General features: G+C 49.4%; 1 protein-coding gene and 2 long non-coding RNA genes across 6 annotated transcripts in view; 1 reads left to right on the top strand and 2 right to left on the bottom strand.

Moving 5' to 3' along the window:
- The window catches only part of SFXN5 (sideroflexin 5), a 95,540-nt gene that overhangs the window by 41,590 nt on the left and 32,473 nt on the right, over window positions 1–21,477 (bottom strand). For all 4 annotated transcript variants that reach the window (XM_083834144.1, XM_083834145.1, XM_083834147.1 and 1 more), the window contains exons 4-9: window positions 18,352–18,378; window positions 17,517–17,571; window positions 15,710–15,735; window positions 11,040–11,093; window positions 9,625–9,681; window positions 8,667–8,732 (exon numbers count right to left, since the gene is read on the bottom strand). In XM_083834144.1, the coding sequence (XP_083690270.1) occupies window positions 8,667–8,732; window positions 9,625–9,681; window positions 11,040–11,093; window positions 15,710–15,735; window positions 17,517–17,571; window positions 18,352–18,378 (285 nt within the window). The remainder of the gene's footprint in view (window positions 1–8,666; window positions 8,733–9,624; window positions 9,682–11,039; window positions 11,094–15,709; window positions 15,736–17,516; window positions 17,572–18,351; window positions 18,379–21,477) is intronic.
- On the bottom strand, window positions 2,540–4,493 carry LOC310898746. The gene is made up of 2 exons (XR_014583598.1): window positions 4,386–4,493; window positions 2,540–3,504 (listed from the first exon to the last, which is right to left on the bottom strand). It is a non-coding gene; the product is annotated as an uncharacterized lncRNA (long non-coding RNA).
- On the top strand, window positions 5,138–6,192 carry LOC310898748. The gene is made up of 2 exons (XR_014583600.1): window positions 5,138–5,272; window positions 5,367–6,192. It is a non-coding gene; the product is annotated as an uncharacterized lncRNA (long non-coding RNA).

The raw sequence follows: 21,477 nt of genomic DNA, 5'->3' as shown, positions 1-21,477 counted from the left end.
GGGGAAAGCTCGGTTTTGGGGCTGTGTTACAGCACGATTGCTGCTGAAATCCTGCTCCACAAAACCAGGGCTGCAGGCTGCTGGTGCTGCTGAGTGTGTAATCATCACCCACCATTTCCCTTTCCTTTTCTTTTCCTTCCCGTCCTAAAAAGTTCTGACTTCATGCCCCCTAAGACGTGAATTTAAAAAGCATGGAAACCACACAACAACAACAAAAAAATCCCTTTTTATTCTGAAAATTAACTAAAAATTACCTTTTTTCCCCTCTACGACTATTAATATTTTTGAAGCCTGAGAAATGGGATTTGCAGGCCTAAGGCTGGCAACTACCGAGCCACTTGATAGAGATCCGACCCCCGTGCTCTTAAACCAGTTCCATGGTGGTAAATACATCAACTTGCAAAGTTCACTTGCAAAGAAGTTATTTCACTTAATTTTGTCAATATTTATAAAACAGGAGGCCACAAACAAGGTGGATGCTGCTGGGCAGCTCTCCACACTCCACTCGCCACGTTGGTTAGGTCTCTGTTGATTTAAGGGGTTCGACTTCCCCAGGTTTCAGCAGCTTTTGGGCAAACGGGAACACCACAGCACGAGCTGCTCCCAGCGACTTAGAGTCAATGGGGAAGGAGGGAATGGCTCTAAGGAAGCTTATCCTTCAGCCCCCAAATCACCAGATTGCTGAATTAAAACACCACAGCACTAATTGGATCTGATGAGCCCCATCCAGCTGAACTAAAGAAAAGAGCATTAGGAGAAGGAAGGAAAAAAATCATTCATTAGGGCTGAGAGGTGAAGATGGAGGCAGAGAGATGGGAAACTGGGCCGCTTCCCAACTGGAGCTTTACCAAGGCAAGGAGAACAGAATGGAGGAGCACAGGGAAGGGAAAGCAATAACGAACCGGGTGGAAAGAGAACGTGGAGAGGAGCAAGAGTAGGGAAGGAGGTAACGTTGGTCAGACCCAAAATGACGGCAGAAGGGCTAAGAGCAGCAGCCCCGCAGCTGGATGCTTTAATGGAAGAAAATGGCACGGTTTGGAGAAAGAGGTGAGAATACAGGAGAGGTTTGAGCAGAAGAGTGGATTAACAGGGGTAATGAGCGAAACTGGACGTGGCAGATGATGAGGAAAAAAGAGGAGGATGGCAGTCCCATGCCCAAGACCAGAATTTGGTTTAACATGGGGTTTTCCATGCATCCGGGTCCTGTTCAGCAGCAAACAACGCAGCTGAGCCTCAGTAGGCCCGAGTGGGGCAGGAGGAAAAGGCATGGAGGAAAACAAAGGAGCCAAAGACACACCAGTGAGATTAAACAAGGGAGAAAATGCTGCCGAGGGGACCAACGTGCAGAGGGTACAGAGAGGCCGGAGCCAGGCTCTGCTCAGCGGTGCCCAGGGCCAGGCCCAGAGGCCGCGGGCCCAGCGCGGAGCCCCGGCGGCTCCCCCTGCCCCTCAGGCAGCACTGCTGGGCCGGGCGGGTGCCGGAGCCCTGGCACAGGCTGCCCAGAGCTTGGGGGGCTCCTCCTGGGGGAGCTTCAGCAGCCGCCGGGACGTGGGGCTGGGCACCCTGCTGGGGGGGGCCCTGCAAACAAGAAGGCAGCAGGCGAGGACCCCGAGGCTGCTACAAACCCCTGAGCCCAGAGGCAGGGTGAAGGGCACCGGCCCCCCAGCACACCCCATCCTACAGGTGTCTTTGTCCCCGCCACATCAAAGCAGCCTCAGTGGAGTGTGAGGCTCAAGGCTGAGCCGTGGGGAACAGCTACGGCAGCTCCAACAGCTTATGGGCTACATGTAGGAGCTGCTGAGGACCGCAAAAATCTCTTCTGGACCTCGTAGCCGTGAATCATGTGGGGAGGTGCAGCAAGGGGAGCTTCTGAGCACAGGTATCGACCGCATCGCTTCATTTCAAGAAGTTTAGGCGGCACACCAAAGTTTACCACCCACTCCTCCAACCGACTGCTCCCATAAAGCTTTGTCCCCAAGGGGGTCCCGGTCCTGCTCCCGTCCCGTGGCAGCCCCGGGCAGTGGGAGGCTCACAACCTGATTACGGGCATCACACCACAGCCGCAGGCTGTCAATGCAGCCGCGCCGCGCGGCTCACAAACAATTATCGGGAAGAGGGAGCTGGGATTAGAAAAACCCACAGGGGCGCCTTCACCTAGAGAGGAGAGTGAAAAACGGTGTGTGTGCGTGTGAGTTCAGTGCCGTGGGGAGGAGGGAGAGCGAGCGGCCAGCTACGGCGACGGCACGAGAGGGAGAGGGTGGACGGCTCTGGACCACTACGTGAGAGCTCATGGTCCCAGGCAGCGATGTGCAGAGGAGACTGAGCACCTCCTAGGTCCAGCGGGTGCTCCTGTCCTCCCTGAACGAGGACACGAAGTTAAGATGCTGTGTTTTTTTCTGCTCTTGAATTTTCCAAGTGCAACGAGCCAGCCTAACTCTAATTTATCTCATTACTGTCTTAGATTCTCCTCTAGGTTTGGATAAATGCCCTGTCCTCATGCATCACATAGCTTTACTTTTTTAAGGACAGAGCTGCAGTATTTAAATGTAATTTTTTTTATTATTTTCACTCCCTGGTGGCAGATTTTTAAACCTGCACATTGAAGCACGCATATCCCCTGCGAACGGCATCCGCTACACTGCTCGCTGAGCCGCGGGAGTCAGGACCGCGAGGCCAGGCATTGCCAAAAGCTGGCTGCGACACAACCAGCACAATGCTGATATTATTTTACAGCTATAATCTTAGGCTCGAGCAGTCTTCACCTCTCAGCTTCCTCAGGAGAAGGTAAATAAATCTTCCTGCTGAAATCCTACGTGGTTGCAAGAATGTCTTAGGCTGTAAGGGGCGTTTCTAAGATAAAGCACATTTTGATTTTACAAGATGCTGACTTCTTCTGGGGCAGAAAAAAAGACAGCCTGGCTTGAAAATACCATTTTTGCCCATTTGTCTTGAAGCAAACTCTGCTTTAATCTCTCAGACACAAACTGGGCTTTGCTGATTAGACTCCTGCACTGTTGTGGGTTTTTTTGGTTGGTGGTGGTTTTTTTACAGCTAAATATAAACTTAGCAGATTTACATTTTGCGTAACCTCTGTGCTCAACCCGTTCTGACTGCAGCTGAGATTCCTGCACAAATTATAATGCATGAACCTCGTGAAACTAAATAAGAAATCTCCGGGACAAATGACCACGATTCAAGAAACCAGAAGCTACGCAGAAACCCTACAGAAACTACGAGAGGCCCCAGAAGCCGCATTTGCAGGAGTGACAAAAGCTGTTCAGAGCTCGCAGTGCACAGCAGCTCCACACATTCACCACCTCTGTTTTGGTTTTTTTTGTGCAGATTTAGACGTGCAGCCCGGGCAGACAGCAGGGCATCCTCGTGCAGACACCTCTGCAGGAAGCTGCTGTTTCTTTTCCAAAAAGCGAGTTATATTTTCTTGGAAATAACATCACCAAGGCGTCTGTACAGGAGAAGGTTGCCCCAGGATGACCTACAAGACATCTGCAAGGAGAGGAGGGATTTCTTGCTGCAAGAGCGGGCCTTCAGTGGGCAGGTAGGTAGGAGCGGCTGGAAAGACAGACCTCCACCTTGGCTCAGCTCCTTGCAGCCTCAGGTTTGCTTAAGCCATCAGTTTTTTGCCCAAAGCCAAGCAGCACTCGTCCACTACATTTCTACTGAGCCACTGCGGGGACACGAGGGGTGACACGCGGCCGGAGGGACACAACACCTCCAACTGCTGCAGCTGTTGGCTGGATGAAAGCACATCCAAACCCACAAACCAACATCATGAGGATCGGCTGTCCTAAAACCCATTTGTACAAAGCCCTACGCTACCAGTATTGCTTTTTTTCCCCTTGTGTTCTTCCAGGATACCTTCATGTTCCTCCAGGATACCACAAATCATGGGGGCAAACCCCTGTCCCTCCAGCCTGGAGGTACCCGAGCTCACACACGTGCTTGTGTTTCCCTTTTTATCGGGGGAGAACTGAGCCCCTCCTGGAATCTCTGGGCTGCCCTACCTAGGCAGCCCCAGCAGATGTTTCCTGGTAAAGCTGCACACTTCTATATACATAGGACACGTTCTGCCTGCCTGCCAGGTTTTCTGGGGTCTAATCATGGCCCATCCTGTGGACAGGAGAGGACAGCGATGTACGTGGCACCTCCAGGGCATGTGGAGTGGACAACAGATGGGCAACAAACTGAGCAACACCACATTGCTTACTGGGGGGCATCAGAAAGGTGTCCAACAATACTGAAAGAAGAAAAACCCCTCGGAGGATCTGCACAGGGCTTTCAGCATCCGAAGGAGCAGGTTTTGGAGTCGGTCCTTCCATGTCCAAGACATGGAAATCAGCGGGAAAGCGAGAAACCCAGCGACTCACCACCATGGTCTCCTGGTCCCCAACCCGCAGCTCTCAGCACCAGTGACACCCCAGCGAGTGACACCTGCTCACAGCTCTTGGCCTGATCGGGTTTGATTTCCACGCGTTTAACTGCAGCTGCAAGAACCACGTCGGGCTGAAGTCAGACTTTAAGGCCCTAATGCCAAACAGCTGAGGCAGAAGCAAAAAGGATCAGCAACACAGGGGCAAATCAAGTTTGGATCAGAAGCTAAGAAACATAAAATATGCAAAAAGTTATCAACAGCACTAATAATAAAGATGGTTTTGATTGAGTAGCTTTTTTAACCTTTTAAAAGCTTGACAAAAGTAGCAGAGAGGGAGCGTGTGTGTGTGTCTCTCCCTGCTGGAAGGATTTTCTGTGTAATTACAAACCCTCTGATTAGTATAGTTCCTGGCGCTAGAATATTTGGGGAATAAAATTAAAATATTCTTGGTCTTTCTCAGTTCTTATTACTACTCTCTGCCTTTGCTTGCCTTCCTCGGGATAACCAGCTGGTATTAATTGTGCATCAGGAACAGCAGCCAGATATCAGAAACCAAGGCCTAATCCCAGGAATCCACTCAATTGTTAAAAAAAACAAAAAACAACAATTACCACTCCACGTTCAGAAAAGCTGTAAATCTGGAACGATCAAAACAAAAGGCAGGAGGGAGGCTTGGCTATGGAGAGCACGATAAAAATAAACTCAAATCGCAGGAGGAGGAACACAGACCTAGGTTACCTAAGGGTAATCAGAAATCACAAACCATAGGGCATCCCAAAAGCACAGCGCTGAGACGCCAGGAGCGGTGAGCGCTGTCTGCAGAGGCGGTGCCTTCAGAAAGCAGAGTGCAACTGCCACGTGTGAAGAGCAAGGGGGTCAGAGGTGCAGGAAATCTGCTACATCGGCTCTTCCACCTCTTTACCTGCAGCCAATCTTAAGGTTACTCCTCCTGATGTCTTCTCTAACCTCCTTTCAGGTGATCGCTTCAGCTGATACCATACCGGAGAAGAAACACAACCCTGGCAGAGCTTTCTTTACCCAAAGCTGAACCGTGAACTGGGTTGGGAGTAGATGGGGAAAAAAGGAGAAAAAAATATTGAAAAAAAGAAATACTGACAAATAGTGGAAAGGAATATTTAAAAAAGCACATTCATTCCTCTAAACTCTCATCCCGAAGGACTGCAAACCAGGGGACCCAGACCTAGAGCTGGGTCCGTGCTGCTTCTCCGTGACAGCAACTTCCCCCCCCTTCCTCCCTGAAATGGGAAAATAATCAGGCTATTTGCAAAGATTCGCCGAGGCTTCTAGTTTAATTGCGAGAAGCGTAAAGCCAAAATCTGCTCTTCCCTCCATGTGAGGAAGCCGTTCGTTTGTCCCTCGCTGTGGATGAAGCCACAGAGGGTTAAGCCGACGGGAGGCACGATCACAGCTCGACTGATCTGTCGCTCCACCAGCCTTTTCCCTGCGTCGCTTGCCAACTGCAAACATGGAAGGGGCTCGCTTTAATTAATACCGGGTCTCAGCAGACCACTGGAGGCAGTGGCACTTGTTTTCAGGTCATCTGGTCCTAATAGGCTCACACTGGGAGGTGATCTGTTGCTAACTGACAGCAGAGATCAGTTAATGAGGGCTGAGGCCTCAGAATCCAGGGTAATGAAACTTGGGGCTACCGCTAAATTATTTGTCATCGTCATTAAAAAAAAAAAAAAGAAAACTGCTTCAGGAGACGCTGGTTATTAATCCAGATATTTACAGCATAAAAATCACTCCCTGCCTGCAGGATTTTCTCTAGGCTGCTCTGTGTGGGGATTTGAGTACGCGATAGGGATCAGCAGGGCTCCTCTGCAGCAGCTCGTGCAGCGGTCATGTCCCTAACAGCTCCTCTGCACCGGGACAGCGGGGTGGGCAGGCTTCACCTCGGCTTTGCAAGTGTCCATAGCGAGCACACCTGAAGTGCCAGAGCTTAATCCGACAGAAGCAGACCTCCTGCAAACATCAGGAAGCATCCATAAAACCTGCTGTCCCCTGCTGCCCCCCCGGCCACCTCAGCAGGTGTCGGGAGGGCTGCTGCCCCCTACGACAAAACCTCTGCCCCTCAGAGCTCCGAACAGCTGCTGCGCCACCGTGCCCGACACTCTGCACGCACAGGGCATCCCCGTGGCACTCCGGCTCGGCGTGCCCATCGTGGCGTGGTACCTACCACCGGCAGACTGACGAGCCACCCACACGCGTGTCACCGGTGGTGACAGCCACCCTGCAGTTACCGCAGGTCACTGCTGGCTTGCAACGACTTCTTTTATCCCCAGCTCTTGGTTTTTTTCACACTGCTTCAGGGAATGGGCGTTTCTCCCACCACCACTGGCGGTCCCACAGAAGCCCCTTTGCAATGTGAACCTATCTTGCTGCTTCAGCTCCTCTGCAGGCAGCACAGGAGGGCCCAGAGATATCAGAAACCTGCATCGGCTGTCCCACCACGGCACAGTGGATTCCTTACCAAAGCCTGTCAGCTCCTCGGGGTGACAGAACTGCCAACATCACTTCTCCATTGTCTCCTGCCCTCTATCTGCTCCTGTTGCCAAAACGGAGAGGAGCATTATTGCCAACAAGGGGAAATTATCTGTTATCGTCCCTCTGCTGCAGCTGTGCTTGCTGGTGGCTGGTAGGCAGGTGGTGAGCAGCAGCAGCACGGCAAGCTGGAGCGCTTTGCTTTACTCAATTCACAAGGTGGAAAAAATTCTGAAGTAAGGACCAGAAGAGATAGCGACGCTCTCCTGTGCTACGCCAGGGAACAGCTCACAGAGAACTGCTGCTAACTGAAGCGCTGAGGGTGGTGCAGTGGGGACCTGGATGTCCCGGTATTTCAGCTGCAAAAGCACGGGGCTGGTGTGCACGCATCTACACGGGGTTACGAAGGGTGGGAGCTCACATCAACGCAAGGCTGGTCAACGCACACGGGGCTGGGTTAATTCTAGTAGGGGAGCAGAGCGGCAGCCAGTGAGAAAGCCAAGCCAGAAATATGGAAAGCTATTGGGAAGAAGTGTATCTGGGAAAGCTCCTGCCTCCGTAATTCTGCTATCGATCCCCAGCCTGCTCTAGAGAAGAAAAAGGGGTGACAGTTTTAAAATAAAAGAGAATGGTTTTATATGTATGTATTTATATGTATTTATATGTAAGGAAGAAATTCTTTACTCCCCAACCCTGGCAGTGCCCAAGGCCAGGCTGGATGGGGCTGGGGGCAGCCTGGGCTGGGGGCAGGGGGCCCTGCCCATGGCAGGGGGCTGGGGGGGGCTCTGAGCTCCCTTCCAGCCAACCCAAGCCACTCTATGGCTCTGTGACTATATGAACTGCACCTTGTAAAGAAATCTAAACAAGCCCATGCGGCCTCTTCCTCGGGGTGAGTTAGGGAACGTGGCTACAAACAGGGTGGGGAGCAGGCTGAGCGCTGACCCTTCCCATGGCTCAGTCTGTTTGGGAAAGAACGCCTGGAGAAGAGGGGAAAAAAAAAATCTTCCCATAGGATCTTTAATGTTCCAGCAGGAAAAACAACCATACATTTCAGAGGTTTGTTTAAAAAGCCACCAAAGGAAAGAACTTGTTTAAGTTGCTCCTGAAAAACGCACCTGCCTCCTTGGGAATTAGCTGCCAAAGATGTGAACTTGTGCTCCTGGAGCATCACACCGCGATTCTGACGATTACGCCACCAGACCAAGATTTTAGCAAATTAATCATTTAAAATCGCCTCTATTGCAGATTACTTTAACTGTGACTTGAACACCAGGCTCCAGCTTGAACGCTGCCTGCAGGTAAAAGACGTCACTTGGAGCACTGCCTCTCCTTTAGACCAAGGTGCAGAGCCACCAGGGGACCACCTCCAAAAGCTCAGCACATCAGCTCTCACACTGCCACTCTGCAGCCTCAGGGTCACTCAGGGGCTGGCATTTTAACTTGAGCTAGGCTAATTCACCAGAACCTAATGCACACGTGGATAATTTGAGTCGCCCAGCAGTAAAGCCACAGTGCTGAGACACAAGCGGAGCACAGTGCAGGACATGCTGGAAGCAATCCCTGGTAGAAGTCTCCTTCTGCTGAAAAGTTTGGGCATGCATGGACAGAGACATCTTATGGTTAAAATATTTTCCTGTTATTTGGACTGAATTATGTCAATTAAAATATAAACATGCTTGGCAATTCAAAGAAACATCTCACAGGCACTGCGGTACTACTGTAAGGGAGCAGTTATGAGTAGGGAAAGATACAGATATAAAGCGTTACCCACTGCTATTGAGACAGCACTTATGACAGCTCCCAAGTAGCCCTGGATGAACTTGGACGTCGGAGAAGGCTTTGGAAAGAAAAACAAAACATATTTTCAATAAACAAACTTCTGGTTATTAAAATACAACCAAGCTCCTTTTTTTTTTTATCTTTTCTGTATTTGTTTTAAACCAGAGACAGGTTTAGTTTTGTCATATTGTTCGGTGACACATGGTCTGTCATCTAGCAGCGGCAAAACCAAGGAACATTCTGACCTCATGAGCAAGGTTAAAGGGAACGGAAAATTAATTGGCATCAGAAAATTATAATAGTAGCAGCTAAAAGAAAGTATGTGAATGAAATATAACAAATGGTAAAAAAAAAAAAAAAGAATAATAAATTGGCATTCTAATCACTAGCGGTGAACCCCAAACTCTCCACATAAAATATTTGTCCTCAAAATGTTATCTCAATGAGTTGGATTCTTTCCATTTTAGCTCTCTGTCTTGATGTCCCACATCCCAACAAGAGATGATTGACACTAAAGTAATGGGAAGAAAGCAGGAAGGCCACCACCACGTCCGCGGCACCGTTCATGGGAGCACTGCTAGGAACATGTAGGAAGTCCTTACGACACAGAAGTGTGACCATGGCCCCTTCTGCTATCCAAACACCCAAATAGACATCATCTTCGTGTTCATTTACGTATCAAATTAAACCATTTCATACCAGTTAGACTATATACTGGTTCAGCACGAAGGCACTGAGCATCGCTCGTGAGCCTCGAGTGCTTTTGAGATCCTCCTGCCATTTACAGCTGAAGTTTAAAATGGAAGTGTATTCAGGAGAATGGGCAATCTATAAATTCGTCACAGTGCCTACTCCGCAGTTTCTATTAACAGCAAAGAGACAAGACTTATGTTTCCGTGTCAAAACAGAGCTAACGTGCAGCACGCGCTGCATATGTTGGGTCTCCTCACCTTTGTCGCGTTGCGGTTTGCATAGTTGACGCATGCATTGTGGCTCTGATTCAACCACTGAAGAGGAAACAAAAAGAGAAAGAGATAAATATAACTTCACAAAAATAAGATCTACAAACACAGGAGCGACATCTTCGTTTGGGCCTGCCTGTGACTTGCCACATCTTTTCAAAGGCTTGTGCACGCACCAATTCTGATGTGATGCCCTTCAAAGCGAGGCAGAAAAACCAACGCACGCAGTTTTCACCAGCTCTGCTCCCATACAGAAGCACGTGCACAAGCTCTGGTTCACGAAAGTAAACAACTAGATCTAAAAACAAATCTCAAGATCGTGTTATGGAGCAATTTAAAAGCTAACAGGCATAATCTTCACCTAAAACCTTGTGCAGTGTCAGCGTGGGGCTATGTGGGGAATGACTTTGACATGAAACCCTTGCAGAAAATAGTGGAGGGGAAGCATGGATGCTCTCTGGCTCAGGAGTTTGATGCTTGTGATATTACTGATGCAAGAAAGAATACGAAATTCAAGGAAGGACTTCCAAAATATCACTCCGATTTGGGACTAACTGGTTTGACACTGGGTCCAGCAGGCTATGAGCTAGAAGAGTTGAGACCCATCCATAAACCCAGTGCCTCAGGCACACTACGCTCACCGGCTGGCCTGCTGTGACCTCCCTCTCAAGTGGGCTTGTTTTGATTTTGTGTTGGAAATAATCTATTTAGTTTTAAAAGGGTCCCCCCTCCTTTTAAAGCTGAAGGCTTCCCCTGACCGCATTTGGACCAGCTGCACAGAGATGGGGGAGCAGGAGCTCCCAACTTGAGCCGCTTACAAGACACCTTGCAGTAGCTATCTCCAGATAGCCGATCTACCCAAAGTCAACTCTTTCCACCTTCAAAGCCCAAAGCCAGGGGAGGCAAATTGCCTTCCAGAAATACAAGCTTAGAGCTAAATACACCAAATCATAAGTTACTGGGATGTACCTATATATTCTCAGTTGTGCAGACTTTCTGACATCCTAGGCAGATCTAATTCTGCTTTGACACTTCTTAGCTGTGTAATTCTCTACTGTGAGTTACACTAGATCATAAAAACCAATTTGCAACTAAAAATGAAAATAACTTTTTTTTTTCAGTTAGTCCTGAAATATTACTTAATTGGGGTGTTTACTGTGGTTATAACTCATTCATGTGCACACTCCCTCCCCTTACTCTTAGTTACATCTCCCTTATGATGGCATAAATTGCTGGGCATGACAAAGCAGACCCAACACTTTGCTTACAGCCCACTCCAGACCTGCCAAACCCTTCTGTGATCATACCCAGCCACATCACTTTCCTCTTAACAAAGTCAGAGGCTGCTTTCCTTTTCCTTACATTCTCCACCCATTCAGTGCATGGAAGCAGACAAGCGTTACCTGCCAAAAAACAGTGGATGCCAGCGTCTGGTTGGGCAAGAGAAGACCAACAACCTGCAAGAGAAGAGATTTTCATGTTAACAAATATATGGTTGGTTTGGGTTTGTTGGTGCTCTGGTAGGCACGAAAGCAGCAAGCGTATTTTCATTGACTTTAAACAGTTGTCTTCATTTATTAATTTATTTCATGGTGAGTGGCCAGAGTACAAACCAAGAGCAACTGGGTGAGGGAACAGACCCATCCCTCTAGTTCTTCTAAAAGTGCCCACTCCAGTAAGAAGTGATAAAGGCTAAAAGGGAATAGATTCAGGACACAGCCCTGTCGTTTCCCCCCTGAACTTCCCTTCAGCCCACCGTCTTTCAATTTTCCAGTGGGGAAACTGGGTAACACATCTGCCCCTAAGAGCTTCACAACTGTAATTATTGCTTGCAACACACTTCTAAGAGTCTGTCAGCACAAACTGTCCGAAGATTAGTTCATTAAAAGTAAACGATTGATTTTATCCAAGTATTTCTGGAGTACAACCCAAAAGTTGCAGGAATACAAGAGTTCAAAATTGCTCCTATTGGCAGTGAAGTTTTTTTTTTTTTCTATTTTCCTTTGGCACATTCTCTGTTTCAAGCACAGGGAAGAAATGAGATTTGAACATCTGAAGACAGGAGTGCCACCTGGAAGCACATGTGCTCCTGTTTGGGAGCCCTGAATTTTGTTTGAAGAGAAGGGAATTGTTGATGTGGCATACTCGGGAGCTGCGAAAACTCCTGCCTGGGTTCCGAGCTGCGGCTGACGACGGCTCGAGGCAGCCTGGCCCCGCACATCTGGCGAGGTCTCTTCCAACCTAGGTGATCCTGTGACTCTGTGTACCGCCGCCGCCGCGCGGATGCGAGGTGCCGCAGGCTTTGCAAAGTCACCCTGAGCAGCATCTGAGCGCAGACACGTGTGTGCTGCCCATATGGTCCTGAGAGCATCCCGGAGATGTCTCAAAATACCGTGATATAAAATAGTCTCTGCCAGCCTCCTTCCTACCTCGTTTGGTGGCAACCTTTCCTTTTCGAGTGTAAGAAGCTGAAAGAGAGGAAAGAAGAAGAAGAGGAAGAGGAAATTGAAAGCTGGGGGACTCCCAGCAAGGAACCCAACCAAGAGGGATAAGAAGGTGAGTTCTTGGGTAACAAACGGCCAAGAAGTGGTACTTCCTATCATCTCCGTTTTCTCCCTTCCTGAGCCTGAAACGCCCGATAGCTTCTGAAGACGGTCTTCGTGGCACGCAATCACACTTGCAGCTTTGTGAAGGGTCTGAAGACCGAACGACTCCTTTCAACTCCAAACGCGTTGACTTGCAGGATGCTCAAACATCTCCGAGGCATCTGCGCACCTGGGCAAGAAGGCTCCGAGGTCACTCACTCGCAGATCGTCTTCGGCACCATTTTCTTTAGGTTTGCTCCAACAGAAGCCCAGAAGACAGAAAACTTCCCTGTCACGGCACGGGGAGCCTGCCGCATGGCGGGACGAGCTTGAGCTGCACATCTGCAGCAGCAGCAGTTGAAGAGGAGGCAACTTCTACGCTCGAGGACGTGGAAGAGAAACAACAACAAACCAAAGGGTACCGGGGTTGGGAGGCCTGATTTCATTTATGCCTTCTTTCCTTTCTCCTCCTCCTCCAGCTTTTTCTCCTCCAGCCTTTCTGGAAGTTGCAGCTACTTGGTGCGCTGGCTGAAGGCCAAGCCGTGCGAGTTCCCACTAATTTGCTGCTCCCATTCAATCTGGGGATCTTGTCCTTAATTACGGAGCCGCCGGTCGGAGCCGAGCGAATTCAACAGGCGCTGAACCTCCTCGTCCCCGGGACCGATGCTCACCCCAAAAGCCATCGGGCTAACGAGGCTTTGGAGGAGAGGGAAGGCAGCAAGCGGCTCCCGCATTGTCAGCCGGAGCTCGGCGCGAGAGGAAGAGAAGGGAAGGGAAAATAAATAAATAAAAAAGAGCACCCAAAATCTGTATGACTGAAAGAGGCACGTTTAAATGCAAACTCTCCATATGTGCAAGAGTCTGTCAAGAAATGTACAGTTTCACTTTTAATTACTGTCAGGGGAAAAAATAACTAAGAAGGAAAACAAAATATACGGGGAAAAAAAAAATAAAAAAGGTTCTAAACACCAGAAAAGTACTGACTACAAAATTTAATTGCCTATCAGGTGTGAACAGCCCTCTGTGGCTGCAAAGCCAGGGCTGCAGACACTTCCTGGATGTCTGCTGGCTCTTTGCACGTTTGGTTACGGGCTCCCAAAAGCAAGCCCCGTGCCCTGCCTCCTCGTCAGGCGCCTGCGATGGACAGGTGGGACTTCTCCAAGCGTTTCCAAGTGGCAGCGAGGCCTCCCGAGCCTCCCGTCTGCCTCTCAGAGGACAAAGGAGCGGGGCTGCAAATTCCTTCGGGCCCTTTGTCGCCGGGGTTGTTTGGAACCGCAGGCGCTGCAGCCGGGTGCTGGGCCGGGAGCTGTCAGAGAGCAGCCAAAAAACGCGAACCTGGCCAAGGGGCCGGCTGTGCTGGCACTTCGAAAAGGGGGAAAAAAAAGAGGAAAAATGAAGTGTTCTGCTCTGGTTTTAAATGGCTGGGGAAAACGATGTGCCCCAAGGGTCCCGGGCTGGGTTTCCTAAGTGCAGAAGAGCCTCTTCCTTGGGTGAATGCCTCCTCCTGGGCTGGGAACCCCAACCAAGGCGGGGGGAAACACAGGGAGAGTAAAAGGGTGCCCAACAGCTGCCCCGCCGTGACCGCTGGCACGTCGCACCCCTGTAGCAAAGGCAAATAACGCTAGCAGCTTGGTTTTGTGCCTCGTGGGCTGAAATCCAGGCAGGCAGAGACAAAGTGGTCCTTATACGTACCCCGTCCTGCTGCTCGCTCCAGTCCCACCGTGCCTCCGCAGCCCTTCGGGGGCTGAGCCACAAAGACGGCCACGAAGGGATGGAGACCATAAAAAAGCCAACGATGGCAGCTCTCTGAGCCGGGTCACTCTGCCCAGGGGACCGATACAGGCAGAGAACACACAGCCACAGGCTTTGGTGGTGTCAGGGGAGAGGCTGCTTAAGCCAGAAGAGAAGCGATTATTCTTGGCCAGACCTTAATCTCTTCCACAATGAGCTGAACCGCACTGAATTATTTTGCATTAGCTATAGGGTGGGGGGGACAAACCCCCACGGATAGAGGCCGCGCTGCGTATTGACTGGTGGGCAGCAAACCTGGTAATGCATAAACTGATCCCGTTCTGGTTTGGGGTGGTTAGGTGACCCCAACACACCGGGACAGGCAGCCCCGGAGCAGCGGCACGCCGCCACGGCTTCACCGGCGCAGATCCCACGCGAGAGCTCGCCGCAGGCACACCGAGCCTCTCTTGAGGAAATCCCATCCCCCTATGCTAAATGCAAGACTCAAACTGTTTTTATGCTAGAGCAGGCTGCCAATTTTGTCACTAAATTTCACAGATCGATTGGCATAAATGTTACATTTTAATTTTAACATTTGAAACGTTTGGTTTTCTTTTTTTCCTTTTTTTTTTTTTTTTTTAAATGACAAGAGGTTCCAGTTTATCCTTTACAGCTAGCGAAATTGGGCTCATCTGACAGCTCTCGGCTCCTCTGACAGCTCTGGATTTGGGCCGATTTCATTGTCAATTTGATCGTTAACTCGTTTTTGTTTAACCTTTTCTTTTAAAATGCCCCCTACAAAGTTACCGCCACGACGTTACACACGACAACAAATAGTACCAGCAGGGCTGGGCTCTGCCTCCAGCTTCCAGCCACCCTGCTAGCACCGGTCGGGAAGGGATCGGTACCTTTCAGCGAGCTTCGTGCCACCGTCCCCAAGGTTTAGGAAGATGAAATTTAGCAGATTTTGCTCCTTGGACTGTTTTAATGCACTTGACCTCAAAGGCTGGGAGAAGAGCTGGAGGCTGCCCAGAGCAGGCTTCATTCACTCAGCCTTCTGGCATCAACTTGGGTGGTTTGGGGCAAAACTCTTCGCCCCAGCTGGCCTATTCACAAAAGGAGGTTAATTAATAGCTACGGCTCTGAAGATGAGCTGGGGTTTCAACAGGAGGAGCACGGGATTATCTCCGTTCTGGCTGTCAAGAGCACCCAAACGCTTGCAAATTTCACAATAACAAGTACCAACCACAAACGCCCTCAGCAGTAACCCCACGTAAAGCACTCGCAGCTTTAATTAATTGAGACGAGGAGACACGGCGCTGGCCTCACCGCGCTGCAGCTCCCCGCGTTTCTCACGGCCGGGAAGCGACTTGCAAACCATGCAAATAATAATGGGGGGAAAAAAAAAAGGAAAAAAAAAATACGCCTCCAAAGATGAATCTACGAGTTGCAGAAGTTGCAGGCAATGAGCTCATCCTGGTCTTCCCTTTCCAAAAGGGAAACACGGAGCTGGAGACGTTGCAGAGACCAGCGGGAGCGGTGGGAGGTAGACAAGGAGCCCTGAGCACGCCACGCTGCGGCCACAGGGCACGTTTTGCACCACCGAGCCCTCGCGAGCATGTGAGGGGAAAGGTGTGAGCCCCGCGTGAATCTGCGGCGAGGCAGCACGGCGGAGTTCGGAGAATCGTGTGCGGGTGCTAAAAAATGCATTTCCTGTTACTCGCAAACAAAGCGGGGAGGGATGCTGCAGTACTTACAATGGGCGTTCCGAAGGGAATGTAACCTATTAAAAAAAAAAGAGAGAGAGAGAGGCATGCATTTTAATAGGTCGTTTGGGGCTGGAAAAACATCACACCTAAGAAATCTAACAGCGCTACCATTTTAGGGTACAAGTCACACCTGGCACGGCAGCCTGCTCTCGCGTCTACCAGCCCGCGCCACCACGGGCACGGAGATGTCAGCAGCGAGCATCAACAAGAGCAGACTCCAGGTGCTTTCTAAATCTCCTTCCCACCCTCTTTTTTTCTTGGGTCGGGGTCTACGAGTTTCCCTGAAACTTATAAAGCCTCATCTAGACCCTAAAACTTACTCCAGCGAACCCAGTGTGTGCCAGTACGTGCTGTGAGCACTTCAGAGGGGACAACGTACGTTATGGAGCAGGACCGTGCCACCATCCTCCCTCTCCTACCTCTCTGATAACAACTTCCCAGCAGGGGAGCTCATTTATTTCTGGGTCACTTGAAAAAGGAACAGGGTATAAGCACCCTGAAGAAAGCACATTTACACGCTCAGGAGTGGAGGAGATCTGGGCAATTTTAATCATAGGTATAAGTTAAAGCTCTTTGTCATGGAGAAGGCTTTACCCCAGATCTTGTTGAGCACCACAAAAATCAAATGTTTCACGTTTTTCCCCTGTTAGGACTGCCGATTTTTGTGCTAATTATAATTTATCTCAATGACTTCCACCAGAAGGTCTCAGGATTTCACCAGCATTACTGAATTACGCCTCACGGGTCCAACTTAAGTCAGGAAGGGCAATGACCCGAGAGGATGAAAGATTTTTCCAAAAGTACAGAACAAGGCAGCACAGGTCCTGGCTTTCCTTCCCTGCACGTCACCTCCATCTCAACCTTCCTCAAAGAACAGGAGAACAAAACCCATCGGCCCCAATATTTGTCCCCATGGAAATATGGAGCAGGTGCTATTAAGGAGGATGTTGTCCGTCCCTTTGGGAAAGGACCAGAAAGGACCAAGGTGCACTCGCACCCTCCGGCGAGCAGTGACCCAGCGCACAGCAGAGGTAGCTGCGGGTCTGTGCGCAGCAGAGGGACACCCCAAAATGGGAAGGAGGTGAGGATTTAATGATTAAGCAGCCGCCTAAGCCAGGAACAAACACAGCCGATCCTTCCCAGGCTTCCCGCTGCTACAGCTATTACGTACGTTTATTTTTTAGTGTTTATTTTTAAAAATAGAAGCTGCACCAGGGGAAGATCAGACTGGGTCTTAGGAAAAATGACTTAACCATGAGGGTGGTCAGACACGGGCACAGGCTTCCTAGAGGGGTGGTTGTGCCCAATGCCTGTTGGTGTTTGAGGCATTTGGATGCTGCCCCCATAAATATGCTTTAACTTTTGGGCAGCCCTGCAGCGGCCAGGCAGTTGGTCTCAAAGGTATTTGTGGGTCCCTTCCAACTGAAGTGCTCCGTTCTGGTGTGCACGTGGAGAAACAGGGCTCATCCTGCTCGATCCTGGAGGGTAAAAGACCACGCTACTGGCTGGGCAGCAAGCTTCAGCGTTTACCACAAAGCTAAAATGACCGCTACAGCGATGGATGCCAGAAAGGACATCAACCCGGTAAGGAGAGGAAAACTCTGAGCACTAGATCTCACGTAGGTATTTAGGATCCTAACTCACCTTGATTTCTAAGGGATTGAGGCATTTGAGTTATTTTCTGGTCCTAGCCTAAATACATACAAGATGCACTGCAAAACCAGAGGGAAAAACGATAGCATTTTGTACCAAGTCCCAGTGAAATTAATGAGTGCCTGGTTGGGCTATACTCTACCTGACATTCTGAAAGGCATGAAGATGGTCTCGTTTGTGTCGGGGTGGATGATGGCCTGCAAAACAGTCAGCAAACAGCCACGGTGAAGGCACAGAAACCACAGGTGAGCTGCCGAGGACGCCACCGGCCTCACCGTGCCCGTGGCTCTGCCAGAGGCACCCCCTGTCCCAAAACCTCCTCCTGCTGCTGCCATCCCGTCTCCTTAAGTAATTTATCATAAACTACAAATTGATAAGGAAATAATTTGGTTTGAAATACAGAAGCGTTGCTTCAGAATGTGTCTGAGCTTGGAGCAAAGCCTGCCGGCGTGGCTGGCACTGTGAGGGTCACCCAAACAAAATCCTCGTGTGCCGTGGGCAGCCCAGCCTCCACGGAAACCCTAATTCTGGTCTGCCGATGAGCAACAACAAAACTCACCTGGCCCACATGCTTTTTTTTTTTTTTAAAAAAAAAACAAATTTTACAAGGAGGCTGCGTTAAGAGGCAGGGGACGACAGCCTCCGTCCCTCCGTGATCCGGGAGCGCAGCGGAGGGAGGCGCCGCACAGCCACGAGCCTCACCGAAGAGCTGCCAAACTATTTTTGAAAGGCTTGGAGACAAGAAATCTCTTGACAAGACGGGAAGGAGAAAATGAAGACATCAAAATATATAAATACAAAGCAAAAAAAAAATAAAAAAAATCAGACTCTTGGGTGGCAAACAGTGCTCGCTGCATTTACATGTCTGTGGCAAGGCAAAACAGCAACTGGCAGAGTCACTGACGGAGAGGGGACAGCATCACTCAGCAAAAAGGGAAAAAGCAGCAACGGGAAGGAAATACAAAAAAGCGCATTACCTGCTTTATTTTTTGGGCGGCCCACAGCTAGAAAAACAAAAGAGAAAGTGACATTGAGAAAAGCAGCAGCGAGAGCTTTCCCCGTCCCGAGGTTCACGCCAACCCCCAAATATTCCTCGTGTAGCTGCTGCATTCATTTTCTGCATCCTCCCGGACCTCACGCTCGTGTTTAAAGCTTTTACACAGACCCAGCTCCTTCCGGAGCCGTGGCCGGCAAGACACCAGGCAGAGACATTATTCTTTCGTATACTGAAGGATGAGAAAGAACAACCCCAGGCTTTACAGATCAGGAATTATCTTTGAAACTCTGCTGTGCGTAGATCCCAAGGTAAATTTAGCCCAGCCTTCCCCTGAAGGAGCTTCCTGCGGAAACCAGAGCTTGCCGGGGAACAAAGGTGGAGCAAGCAATGCAGGGAAATAAAATCAAGCATCTCTTCACACAAACCCTGGACTCAGAGCAAGCCACCACGAGTTTTCGTTTTTAACAAGGGAAAATCTTTTGCAGAAAAATACTCGTAAAGGGGAAAAAAATCTCATTTAAAACTCTCGCGGGTGCCTACTGTTATTTACTGATTGCAAGTTAGCAGCAACAAAACACCCCAAATCTGGCTCAGACAGCAGAGATCTACGAGAAATAACAGAAGAAATACAGGAGAAACAACAGAAGCTGTACAGGAGATGCAGATCCAGCTGGTGAGTAGGGGACCACTACCAAGACACCTGGCACACTCTGCACGGCTTAAATGCAAATGACAATCTGGAAAAAAAAAATCCCCATTTCGATGTATACATTTCTAGAGATGGACAAGTAAAACGTGACTCCCAACAGTTAAATTGCCTTTGCTATTAAAAACTGTTCTACCTTTTCAGCTAAGGTCTGGCTTTGTCTCCCAGCCACCAGCCTGTGCCGCACCTCTGTCTGACAGCCTTCAGAGCCGTCTATTTTTGTTCTTCACGCAGGTACTCAGAGCTGCTAAATCCCCCCTGTAACCTTCGCTTAAAGAAAAAAATAAAACAGCAGAGCCAGGAGACTGGCTGTTTCCTTGGCAAGGCACATTTGCCAATCTCTTAACCACCCTCGTGGCTCTTTTACATCTTTCCAATTTGTCAACATCCTCTTGAATCGAGGACGCCAGAAAGCAGACAAATTATTCCAACAACAGTTGTACGGGTGCCAAACCAAGGGTAGGCTAACCTGATGATTTCTGCTCTTGCTGTTGATAAATCCAAAGATAGTGATAGCTCTTTTCGCTCTGAGAGCTCATGTTTGTCTGACTACCCACCAGCTTACCTACCCAAGCGCCGCGGGCTCATTCTGCAGTGCGGGCAGTCACACTTGGATTTTGTTATTGTTCGGCATAAATTAAGCACAGCTCTGCCATTCCTCTTTACCTAAGCATTGACTCGCTCCTTCCCCAAATAAGAAGCCATGGAAATGCTGCTGGAGTAAGGTAATTATTCAGCTTTACATAGCACGAGTTGACCCACTGACACCAGCAGCCCCAGGATTTCACTCCAGATCCAGCTCTCGCTCCAGAGCTGGAACTCCGTGCCGAACGCCACCGCGTGCGATGAGTTACTGGAGCATCTAAATGTCACGGGCTGATGCACACATCCCCGGGGCTCTTTCCTGGGGAAAACGTCCCTTTTTGAGGAAAATTGCTATTCCCCATTTTACAGATAAAGACACAACGAGGCAATCTTTGTGCTTGGCAGGCAGACAGCTGGATCTGCCTTCATTAACCCCAAAATCCAAAGGGTGGGAGGCCGCATGCCAAGGCATCGACCAGGGCTTTTCCCCACGTGCCACCCACCAGCTTGAGGATTTTGAAGGGACGAGCACGCTGCAGGTGCCCGCTCAGGGTGTCCCAGCCATCCTGTGGCTGCTCAGGGCTCATGCATCTGAGCTGTGAAACCAAGCCACGAGATTTTCCTCTCCGACTGCAAGCACCAAGACCAGCAAAAAGGAAGAGGGATGGTTTCTGAGCCAGCGCTATGGCTTTTTTGGTCAAGTTATCTAATTTCATTAATTGATCCCAATATTTATGCATTTTCCTGCTGCAGTGCAAATATTGTTAGAACATGTGATTTCATTACTTCTCAGAAAGAGACTTTACAAGATGCACCTGATGAGTCACCTAAAGATTCTGCCAGCTCATTTTCACTTCTTTATCCTCTAATTCATTTTCTGCTTGCAGCATCTTTCAATGGCTCCAGTACTCAGAGGAGTCTTGCCAGCTGGGGAGCTCGTTTCTGAGAGCAAGGCTCTGGTTTTGCTGGGGATTTCATTCACGCTCTCTCCGGCCATCTTCGAGAAGCAGCCAGATTTTGATCTCATTTACACCAGCATGAATCCACAGCATCTTCACCAGAGCACGTGGAACAGCTCCAGATTTCTGCTCAATTTATGTCAGAATTGGGTCCATCATCTCTAAATATAGCCTGCACAGGGTGGGTCTCCTCTAGCAGATGTTCCTCCTTTACATCTTACTCTATATTACTGACTCAAAGCTACACAGGGATTTTGCCATCTTTCTAATTCAGAAGCAAGAAACAAACCTGCTCACACACGGATTTACACCAAAAACCCCAAGGACGAGGGTGCAGGAGAGCTGGAGCAGGCAGCGAAGGACAAGTTGCTCCAGCCTGTGGCCAGCGGAAGCTACCAGCAGGACAAACCAGCCTCTCCTTCACAGAGACATCCTTTATGGCCGTGAAGAACTCCAGGACCCTTCACAAAAATGCTCCCAGCACCAGCATTTTAGGATGCTGAACTCACGGACGAGGTTTCCATCCATCCTTCGCAGGGTTCTGATTTTTCTATCATTTTTCAAGGAAGGGATTCACACCTCTTTGTTCACCGCCTACAGCTTTAAAAGGCATGAACTCTGGAACTGAGCTCAGTTACACAGAAATGTTTTGTGCTTATGGGGTTGAAGGAAGGGTATCAAAGACTGCCATGACCTAAAGAGATCCAAAGCTGCGGTAAGGAAATAAAGAGGGGAACAACTCTTGGGGAATAGATGTGGTCTCTGGTTGACAGGACGTTCATTAGCATTCCTTACTTAGCAGCAAAATCGCAGCTTAGACATAGCTTTCAAAAAAGTATTTACTTAAAGACTATAC

This window comes from Anser anser, assembly GCF_964211835.1.
Source record: "Anser anser genome assembly, chromosome: 4".
Classification (NCBI taxonomy): domain Eukaryota; kingdom Metazoa; phylum Chordata; class Aves; order Anseriformes; family Anatidae; genus Anser; species Anser anser.
Note: the sequence above shows the minus strand (reverse complement) of the source record. Positions and strands in the feature narration are given on the sequence as shown.